This window comes from Lithobates pipiens, unplaced genomic scaffold (genome assembly GCF_037356315.1).
Source record: "Lithobates pipiens isolate NorthernLeopardFrog02 unplaced genomic scaffold, aLitPip1_a1.2 Scaffold_27, whole genome shotgun sequence".
Taxonomy (NCBI): Eukaryota; Metazoa; Chordata; class Amphibia; order Anura; family Ranidae; genus Lithobates; species Lithobates pipiens.
Window position 1 is genome coordinate 111,139,024 of NW_027507788.1, and position 11,559 is coordinate 111,150,582.

Here is an 11,559-nt window from a genome sequence, read left to right on the forward strand (position 1 = left end):
GGGATAAAAGGTTAACATGAATAAATAAAAGCTGAACAATATAAGTACCCTGTTCAGTGGTAAATGTTTTTAAACACTTTTTTTGCAGGGGAGCTTGTTCTGTTGAAAAACAACAGACCTACTAGGTGGATCACTAGGTGGACATAAAGGAAAGAAAGCCTAAAAAAGAAAACTAATGTAGCCATCACAACTAAGAATTTATTAGGCTACAATATATTAAATGTTTGCTTTTTGGGTTTAATACCACTTTAACTTGGAATAACCAATGAAATAACTTTCAGATCTCAGATACAACCACTAAAATACCAAATATCAAATACCACTAAAAGAAAGCTCTATTTGTTGGAAAAATAGACAAATTTAATTTGGGTACAGCGTTACATGACCACACAATTGTCGGTTAAAGTAACGCAGTGCTGTATTTAAAAAATTGGAATGGTCATACAGGGGGTAAATCTTCCGGAGGTCAAGTGGTTAAATCTTGTATTATGATAATAATAATAATAATAATAATAATAACAACAAAAATATAATTGCAAATAGTAAAATGTGTAGTGTTTCCTTTTCTTTACATTGGTGGTCAATGTAGAAAAGATTGCTTACTATGATGATCAATGTAAAAATACTCCCTTTTATTTGTGTTTAGGGAAGTGGCCCTTATACTGGTGGTCAGTAAAATGTTCCCTACATTGATGGTCGGTAAAATGTTCCCTACATTGATGGTCAGTAAAATGTTCCCTACATTAATGGTCGGTAAAATGTTCCCTACATTGATGGTCAGTAAAATGTTCCCTACATTGATGGTCAGTAAAATGTTCCCTACATTAATGGTCGGTAAAATGTTCCCTACATTAATGGTCGGTAAAATGTTCCCTACATTGATGGTCAGTAAAATGTTCCCTACATTGATGGTCAGTAAAATGTTCCCTACATTGATGGTGAGTAAAATGTTCCCTTTCATTGGCGATCTGTGAAACTCTTCCTTAGTAAAATGCTATCTTAAATTGGTGTTCAGTGAAATTCTAACTTATATTGGTGATCTGTGAAATGCTTGCCTTACATTCGTGGTCAGTGAAATTTCTTCCCTTATATTGGTGGTCAGTGAAATGCTCTCTTAAATTGGTAGTCTTTGAAATGCATGCCTTACATTGGTGGTCAGTAAAATATTCCGTTACACTGATGGTTAATGACATGCTCCCTTATATTGGTGGCAAGGGAAATTATTGGCTTACATTAGTGGTCAGTGAGATTCTCGCTTAGTAAAATCTTTGCTTACATTGATGGTCAGTGAAAGGTTCCCTTATATTGGTGGTTAGTGAAATGCTGTCATACATTGCTGGTCTGTGAAAGGCCTCCTTTACATTGGTTGTCAATAAAATTCTTCCTTACATTGGTGGTCAGTAAAATGTTCCCTTACATTGGAGGTTGGTGAAATTCTTCCCTAAATTGGTGGTCACTGTCAGTAAAATGTTTCCTTATGTTGGTATTCAGTGCAATTCTACCTTATATCGGTGGTCTGTGAAAGGCTTTCCTGAAATTGGTGGTCAGAAAGTCCTTCCTTACATTGATGTTCAGTAAAATGTTCCCTTACATTGATAGTCTGTGAAATGCTTGCCTTACATTAGTGATCAGTGAAATCTTTCCTTAGTAAAATGCTACCTTAAATTGATGGTGTTTGAAATGCTTTAAGGCATTGGTGGTCAAGGAAATTTGTCTTAGTAAAATGTTCCCTTAGATTAGGTCTGTGAAAGGTTTCTCTTACATTTGTAGTCAGCAAAACTCTTCCTTACTTTGGATGGTCAGTGAAATGTTCCCTTACATTAGTAGTCTGTAAATTCTTCAAATGTTATATTACATGGTCTATGAAAAGCGTTTGTTATATTGGTGGTCAGTAAAATACTCCCTTATATTGGTGTTCAGTGACATGTTAACATATTGGTGGTTTATGAAAGGATTCTCTTACAATGTGCCTTTACACTGGTGTTCTGTGAAATGCTTGCCTTACATTGGTGGTCTGTGAAAAGCTTGCCTTACATTGGTGGTCTGTGAAATTCTTTCTTAATAAAACGTTCCCTTACATTGGTAAATAGTAAAACTCTTCCTTACATTGGTAGTTAGTAAAATGTTACCTTACATTTGGTGATCTGTGAAATACTTGCTTTACATTGGTGGTCTGTGAAAGGCTTTCCTTACATTGGTGGTCAGTATAATGCCTGCTTTACTTTGTTGGACTGTGAAATGCTCCTTTATTTTGGTGGTCTGCGAAATGCTTGCTTACATTAGTGTTCAGTATAATGCTGCTTTACATTGATGGTGAAACAGTGAAATTCTTCCTTAGTAATATGCTCTCTTACATTGGTGGTCAGTGAAATGCTCCCTTACATTGGTGTTCAGTATAATGCTGCTTTACATTGATGGTCAGTGAAATGCTCTCTTACATTGGTGGTCATTAAAATTCTCTCTTACATTGGTGGTCAGTGAAATACTCCTTACATTGGCGGTCAGTGAAATGCTCTCTTACATTGGTGGTCAGTAAAATTATCTCTTACATTGGTGGTCAGTGAAATACTCCTTACATTGGTGGTCAGTGAAATTCTCTCTTACATTGGTGGTCAATAAAATTCTCTCTTACATTCATTGGAAGTGTCAGCAAAAGAAATTGGATGACATCCTTGGGGGAAGATATACAGGCACATCTACAGGTGCTGGCCCTCAATGGATCAGTGCAGTTGGAGCTGTGAATTAGATGATCTCCATGCAACTATAATGCTGTAAATGGGCTGTAATTACTGCCTGACGTGGATGTGACCATCTATATCAGTGCAGCAAGTATATGATTTATGTTTATGACAAGTGTCCCTTACCAGACGTCGTTTGCCCCTAGAGGCTGAATTATTGAGCTGTATATTTCAAGTCTGGACCCTGGTTTTGGTTATTCCAGTGCTGTGGTGCCTATCCAGGGAAAGTCCTGTACAGGCAGTGACATATGTCCAGAGAAGCAAGACCTGTTCCTATAACCCCAATGTGTGTCCTGAAGACGTGGTCAAGTGAAACACGTAGATGCACAGGGGCTCATGGATTATCTGATGTCATACTTTTGAACGTCATTTTTTTCAATTGGGTAAATGTAATGTCATCTGTTTCTGGCCACTGTCTGGCCATTAGTTGACAATACCTTTTTTATACCATTTTTATACTGTATATGTCTATATGTTTATGTTTAAATAAAAAAAAAATGATATTTTTGTTACAATCTGCCTCCAAAGGCTGACCTAATAAGCTCAGGGCCGTCTTTAAGGCAGGGCAAAAGGGGCAGCTGCCCTGGGCCCTGTCAATGTTGTGGGGCCCAAAGCAGCTGCTTCATACTTGCCAACTATCCCAGTTTACATTCCCTTGTCCCTTGAAGTTTTAGTCCTGTGCTGCTACTAATGCTGCCCAGCTCTGCCCTATTGTTGTGTACAGATGACTCACCTGCAGACCTGTGTTTACATGTAAATACTGGCATTCATATGTAAATAGCAGTGACATGCATATGTAAATAGCTGAGGCCAACTGCATTGATATGTAAATAAAGGCAGCATTCATAGGTATATCATGCCCCCCTGCAGTGAGGAGAAGATGTGCTGTAACCTATAGCAACCACTGAGCAGTATTACTGTACAGCAATCTCTAGCAGCCAATCAACAAGCAGAAATGTGCTGTAACCTCTAGCAACTAATCAGTGAGCCTTAAGGAGTACTGTAACCTCTACCAACCAGTCACTAAGCAGTATTGATAGGCTGTAACCTCTGGCAACCAATCACAATCGCTGCCTGATCTGATACAGTAAACTGATTTTAAGTCTAGCTACTTTTATTGTATGTCTCAGAGAAGGTGGAGAGCGAAATTGCATGGGGGGAGGGTGGGCCCTAAGGAAAAATTTTGCCCAGGGTCCAATCAATAGTGATGGCCGAACGGTTCGCCCGGCGGTCGTTTCGCGGCGAATTTCCGACTTTCGCCGTCCGCGGGTTCGAACGCCTTTTTCCGTCGTTCGCCCCGGCGGACTTACGTGTTTAATGTATACAAGAACTTTAACCTTTCGTGACACGTTTATCATGTGTTACAGGACAACCAATTGAGACATGACAGCTCATGGACACTTGGACATTCCCCCTAACCTATAAATACACCCGATCCGGTGGCCATTTTACATTCTTTCTTCTGTCACTGTAGGGAAAGGATCCTGTGTGGAGTAGGGACAGAGAAAACGCTAGCTATTTGGTACACAAAAGTTCTTTTCAGGACTGGTATAGGTGTTAGGTCAGCAGCCTGAGTTTCTTTTGTCAGTTTAGATAAAGGGACAGAGCGCTGTATGCTGCTATTTTAGGGACAGCTCAGCCAGATTAGTCTTTCTTCATCATCATCATCATCATCATCATTAGCTGTTACTATCAGGTCCACAAAAGAGCTGTTCCAGCTAATCGTTCCAGCCTACTCTTTTTTGCCAATTTGTATAGGGACAGGCAGGAAGCAGTGTGTCAGGCAGTGAGGATAATTTTAAAGACTTGCTGTTACTATTAGTTCCACAAAGGTTCTTTTCAGGACTGGTATCAGTGGTACGGTAATAGGCTTGTACACGTATAATATTCTTTCTTCCAAATATAGAAAGAATATTATACTTGACTGCTGCCCTTCTGCTGCAGTCTGCTAATCATTCACAACTCACTTGTTCCACAAAGCTCTTTATCAGGACTGGTAACTTGGTCTGTCTAGGGTGCTACGGTACATAGGCTTGGGTGCGGTACAGTCTGCTGTTCTGTAAGGACCGCTATCGGTCCACAATAGATAGGGTTGCCGTGCACTACTGCTGACCGCTGCCCTATACTGCAGCAGTCCTTCAGCGGTATAGGGACTGACGCACAGTCTGCTAAACACTAATACACAACCTGCTTGGTCCACAAAAGTTCTTATAAGGACTGGTAACTTGGTATAGGGTGCTACGGTACATAGGCCTGAGTGCGTTACAGTCTGCTGTTCTGTAAGGACCGCTATCGGTCCACAATACATAGGGTTGCCGTGCACTACTGCTGACCGCTGCCCTATACTGCAGCAGTCCTTCATTGGTATAGGGACTGACGTACAGTCTGCTAATCACTAACACACAACCTGCTTGGTCCACAAAAGTTCTTATAAGGACTGGTAACTTGGTATAGGGTGCTACGGTACATAGGCCTGAGTGCGTTACAGTCTGCTGTTCTGTAAGGACCGCTATCGGTCCACAATACATAGGGTTGCCGTGCACTACTGCTGACCGCTGCCCTATACTGCAGCAGTCCTTCATTGGTATAGGGACTGACGTACAGTCTGCTAATCACTAACACACAACCTGCTTGGTCCACAAAAGTTCTTATAAGGACTGGTAACTTGGTATAGGGTGCTACGGTACATAGGCCTGAGTGCGTTACAGTCTGCTGTTCTGTAAGGACCGCTATCGGTCCACAATACATAGGGTTGCCGTGCACTACTGCTGACCGCTGCCCTATACTGCAGCAGTCCTTCAGCGGTATAGGGACTGACGCACAGTCTGCTAAACACTAACACACAACCTGCTTGGTCCACAAAAGTTCTTATAAGGACTGGTAACTTGGTATAGGGTGCTACGGTACATAGGCCTGAGTGCAGTACAGTCTGCTGTTCTGTAAGGACCGCTATCGGTCCACAATACATAGGGTTGCCGTGCACTACTGCTGACCGCTGCCCTATACTGCAGCAGTCCTTCATTGGTATAGGGACTGACGTACAGTCTGCTAATCACTAACACACAACCTGCTTGGTCCACAAAAGTTCTTATAAGGACTGGTAACTTGGTATAGGGTGCTACGGTACATAGGCCTGAGTGCGTTACAGTCTGCTGTTCTGTAAGGACCGCTATCGGTCCACAATACATAGGGTTGCCGTGCACTACTGCTGACCGCTGCCCTATACTGCAGCAGTCCTTCATTGGTATAGGGACTGACGTACAGTCTGCTAATCACTAACACACAACCTGCTTGGTCCACAAAAGTTCTTATAAGGACTGGTAACTTGGTATAGGGTGCTACGGTACATAGGCCTGAGTGCGTTACAGTCTGCTGTTCTGTAAGGACCGCTATCGGTCCACAATACATAGGGTTGCCGTGCACTACTGCTGACCGCTGCCCTATACTGCAGCAGTCCTTCATTGGTATAGGGACTGACGTACAGTCTGCTAATCACTAACACACAACCTGCTTGGTCCACAAAAGTTCTTATAAGGACTGGTAACTTGGTATAGGGTGCTACGGTACATAGGCCTGAGTGCGTTACAGTCTGCTGTTCTGTAAGGACCGCTATCGGTCCACAATACATAGGGTTGCCGTGCACTACTGCTGACCGCTGCCCTATACTGCAGCAGTCCTTCAGCGGTATAGGGACTGACGCACAGTCTGCTAAACACTAACACACAACCTGCTTGGTCCACAAAAGTTCTTATAAGGACTGGTAACTTGGTATAGGGTGCTACGGTACATAGGCCTGAGTGCAGTACAGTCTGCTGTTCTGTAAGGACCGCTATCGGTCCACAATACATAGGGTTGCCGTGCACTACTGCTGACCGCTGCCCTATACTGCAGCAGTCCTTCAGCGGTATAGGGACTGACGTACAGTCTGCTAATCACTAACACACAACCTGCTTGGTCCACAAAAGTTCTTATAAGGACTGGTAACTTGGTATAGGGTGCTACGGTACATAGGCCTGAGTGCGTTACAGTCTGCTGTTCTGTAAGGACCGCTATCGGTCCACAATACATAGGGTTGCCGTGCACTACTGCTGACCGCTGCCCTATACTGCAGCAGTCCTTCAGCGGTATAGGGACTAAGAGTTTTGTCACAGGGTGATTTAAAAAATGACAGGCAGAGGAAGAGGCAGGCCCTTCCGCAGGGGTGGTAGGGGTAGGGCAGGAGCAACAGCCTTGAGCCAAAGTGGGAAGTTGCAGAAGGTGCGTTCAATTACTTTAAAGGACGCACCAGACTTGGTTGAGTGGCTCACTCAGCCTTATTCTTCTGCACCCTCCTCATCCTCTCGATCTGCACCCTCTTCTTCACTCTCTGCTATGTGCACCCCCAAAGACACTACCACCAACAACACCACCACCACCACATACCTTCCGCTTGAGTGCAAATGGGGGCCTTCATGCTCCAGTGTTTTAATAGGGACCCCCGTATAAAAAGCATGAGGGTCAAGGACCAGTACTGGGTGGCAACGTACTTAGATCCCCGGTACAAACACAAAATGGCGGAAATGTTACCGCCGTCGCAGAGGGCTGTCAGAATGCAGCACTTCCAGGCCTTGCTTCGAGAAATGCTGCATTCTGCTTTTGCGTGCGCTGGCAGAGGAGCAATTCCCACTCCCAGAGAAGGATTTGCGGGTACCAATCCAACAGCGCCTGCAAGAAGAGGCCGGTTTGAAGATGTGTTGGTGACTTCGGATATGAGGTCATTCTTTCAGCCGACCCATCGACAGGTGTCATCCGGATCCAGCATCAGGGAACGCCTAGACCGTCAGGTGTCCGACTACATTGGGTTAACGGCCGATGTGGACGCTCTGAGGAGTGATGAACCCCTAGACTACTGGGTGGGCAGGCTTGACCTCTGGCCAGAGCTTGCCCAATTTGCAATCGAACTGTTGGCTTGCCCCTCATCCAGTGTCCTGTCCGAAAGGACGTTCAGCGCAGCAGGGGGGATTGTGACCGATAAGCGTACTCGCCTAGCTCACCACAGTGTTAACTACCTCACATTTCTAAAAATGAATGAGGCATGGATCTCGGAGGAATTCAACACATGTGATCAGTAGACCATGTATATGTCTATAAACAATTTTTGGAATCAAGCACACAGACCTTCTTAATTCATTTGGCTCACTTCCCTGACCCAAAAAAGCACACCGTACTATATGCCCCTACCCTCCTCTTTGAAGAGGTTGAGCGGTGTCATATTTCTACTGGGGCTGCTTATTATGAGGGGTTCCCACCATCCCTGTGCTGTGCTGACTTCCTCCTGGGTGTTCTTATTATGAGGGGCTCCCACCATCCCTGTGCTGTGCTGACTTCCTCCTGGGGGTTCTTATTATGAGGGGCTCCCACCATCCCTGTGCTGTGCTGACTTCCTCCTGGGGGTTCTTATTATGAGGGGATCACACCATCCCTGTGCTGTGCTGACTTCCTCCTGGGGCTGCTTACGGTGCTGCTGTCAGCGCTGTATGTCACGGAGCTGCTGTCAGCGCTGTATGTCACGGAGCTGCTGTCAGCGCTGTATGTCACGGAGCTGCTGTCAGCGCTGTATGTCACGGAGCTGCTGTCAGCGCTGTATGTCACGGAGCTGCTGTCAGCGCTGTATGTCACGGAGCTGCTGTCAGCGCTGTATGTCACGGAGCTGCTGTCAGCGCTGTATGTCACGGAGCTGCTGTCAGCGCTGTATGTCACGGAGCTGCTGTCAGCGCTGTATGTCACGGTGCTGCTGTCAGCGCTGTATGTCACGGAGCTGCTGTCAGCGCTGTATGTCACGGAGCTGCTGTCAGTGCTGTATGTCACGGAGCTGCTGTCAGCGCTGTATGTCACGGAGCTGCTGTCAGCGCTGTATGTCACGGAGCTGCTGTCAGCGCTGTATGTCACGGAGCTGCTGTCAGTGCTGTATGTCACGGAGCTGCTGTCAGCGCTGTATGTCACGGAGCTGCTGTCAGCGCTGTATGTCACGGAGCTGCTGTCAGCGCTGTATGTCACGGTGCTGCTGTCAGCGCTGTATGTCACGGAGCTGCTGTCAGCGCTGTATGTCACGGAGCTGCTGTCAGCGCTGTATGTCACGGAGCTGCTGTCAGCGCTGTATGTCACGGAGCTGCTGTCAGCGCTGTATGTCACGGAGCTGCTGTCAGCGCTGTATGTCACGGTGCTGATGTCAGTGCTCTGTATTACGGTGCTGCTGTCAGTGCTCTGTATCTCCTGCACCCTCTTGTTTGCCTACCCTGGTCCCTGACCTTCCCTCTCCTCCATTGCCTTCATTAGCTCCATAGTCCTGAATTGTCAGAACAATTTCCCAAATAAAAAAAAAATGCTTGTAGTTATCGATCCCAAATTCACCTCATACATGTATTATGCTATTGTCCAGGTGGTGGGACTACGTGCTACCCCCTAATAATTACCCCGTGGCCGCAAATTCGACCTAAAGGTTTGCGAAATTCGCCTCCCATTGAAGTCAATGGAGCCCGCGGCGAACGGTCGTTTTCGCGAACGTTTGTGTCCGTTCGCGTTTCGCGTTCGCGAAACGTCCCGTCGGAAGTTCGTCCATCACTACCAATCAATATTAAAGACGGCCCTGAATAAGCTATATGGATGTGGCACATGAGTGATTAAGTCTTACTATCAGTGAAAAAATTGTCCCATTATATTTATAAGTGGTTAAAATGCTCCTTTTATTGGTGGTCAGTGGGAAGCATACCCCCCTCACAGATAAAAAAAAGATCCTTGGTGTCAATGGTTACTTACAGGAAGAAGATATTGCCCCTAGCAACTTCTGGAGGAACCCCTAAAGTATCTTACCCTAGATGAGATGCTTTAGGGGTCCTTGTGATGAAATGACACACCAGAGGAGAGTTAACAAATAGCTGCTGTAATGAAGTTGAGGAATAAAGTTCTAAACCCTGGATTCATAATAATCAGCATATATTGACAATTATATAGAATATATTGTTCACATTTCTGCACATTGATATGCATATTACACACACATTCTGCATAACTAATCAATATCACAAAAAGAAAAACGTAAATGACTACAAAACTTACATTTTCAAACCATCAATATAATTTAAAAAGTCATTTTCAATATTTTAAAATTTCCTAAAGCATATCTAATCCCAAGGAAAAAAATTATAATATTGCAGGTTACCAGTGTGGCGGCTGCACTAGTTTTCCTTTTTCCCCCTTTATTTTATCCTGTTAATCCCATCATTAACACACTTTCTGTCCTACCCTGTTTCCCCTAAAATAAGACCTAGTGTGATTGTCGGTGATAGCTGCAATATAAGCCCTACCCCCCAAATAAGCCCTAGTTAAAGTCCTTCTATGTCTTATTCTCAGGGTAGGGCTTATTTTCGGGGAAAGAGGGTGGGGCTTATTTGGGGGGGTAGGGCTTATATTGCAGCCATCACCGACACTCACGCTAGGTCTTATTTTAGGGGAAACAGGGTAGTTTGACAGCTGTACTAAACAGCCTTGTCCCCCCAGGACAGCTAGTGTGTTAGCACTACATAACACTATCATGAATACAGAACACGTCCCCCTCTTCTCCATAACAGGGGAAGGTGTTTTGTAGTCCTCAGGGATAGTTAACAGAAAACAATCCAGAGGCAGAAAGCACAGGAGGTTATCAGCTCACAAGATTTCTGGCTGAATGAACAGCTTTTTATTTATTAATGTATTGCGCTTGTCTAACAGATATAACAAAATGCTTTCAAAGGCATATTTAACAGATCAAAAGGAGGCAATTAAGGAAAAAAATGTGTTGGCAATCACGTACAGTTTAACACAATACCTGGTTGTTGTTATGGAGTGACAACACTTTATCCCTGTCTCCTAATTGCTCTTAAGTGTTCACATTCACTTCCAGTGGGGACTATAATGACCATGCCAAGGAACACTGTGCGAGTATACGTTCTGGCATTGGCATCATTAGGAAGCCCAACCTGGGCAACACTTTACAGCCCCTGCTGGAGTCAAAGAATGCAGACAGAAAGGCTGCATTGGATCAGCAGCACTAAGAAGAGGAAAAAAGTTGAAAAAAGGCAAAAACAATACTCTAAAAAAATAAATAAAACCATAACAGTTTATACTTTAGCAAACTAAATGCCATCCAGGGTTTAGATCTACTTTAATAAACGATATAATATATATATATATATATATATATATATATATATATATATATATATATATATATATATATATATTATAGTAATCAGATGTTATTTTGTGTCATCATCACATGGCTTGTACAGACCACAGTGATGTGTGCACTGGACAGTGATGCTTCATGCCAACAGGTGGTCTGATATGTCGTTTTCCCACAAATGGCATCCTAGCATAACAGAGACGAGTACACACATGACAGAGTATCCAAATGATGCCAGTATCCCAGCAGATCAATCACTGTCCTGACAATGCAGCATACCTGGGTGACAATAGTCCACATTCACCATCCTGCTGAGGGCTCTGTGCTGTGTACCCTGCTGCGTGCTGTGGATGGCATGGAGGTGCTGGAGGCAGGGGGGCAGATGCTGGCACTAGGAGGGCACACAGAATTCCAATTTAAAAAACCACCACACCTCTCCTGCACAAGGCAACATCCTGCGCCCTTGGCTACCAGCCCATGCAAAACATTTATTTGCATAGCGTGATGGGCCAGGAGAGCAGGAAAAAGGGATGGGAGCAGCTGGCAGTTGGCACACCTTCCTAGCCCATTTGTAAGGCAGACACCTGTCCAATCTTTGCTTTACCTGTCACCTGCGCTGGC

At 44.5% G+C, this 11,559-nt stretch overlaps 1 protein-coding gene across 1 annotated transcript in view; it reads right to left on the reverse strand.

The window, feature by feature from the left end:
* POU2F3 (POU class 2 homeobox 3) overlaps positions 1-11,336 on the reverse strand; it is a 225,978-nt gene extending 214,642 nt beyond the window's left edge. The window contains exon 1 of the mRNA XM_077457374.1: positions 11,218-11,336. Coding sequence (XP_077313500.1) covers positions 11,218-11,245 — 28 coding nt within the window. The 5' untranslated portion in view covers positions 11,246-11,336. The remainder of the gene's footprint in view (positions 1-11,217) is intronic.
* Positions 11,337-11,559: the final 223 nt, after the last annotated feature.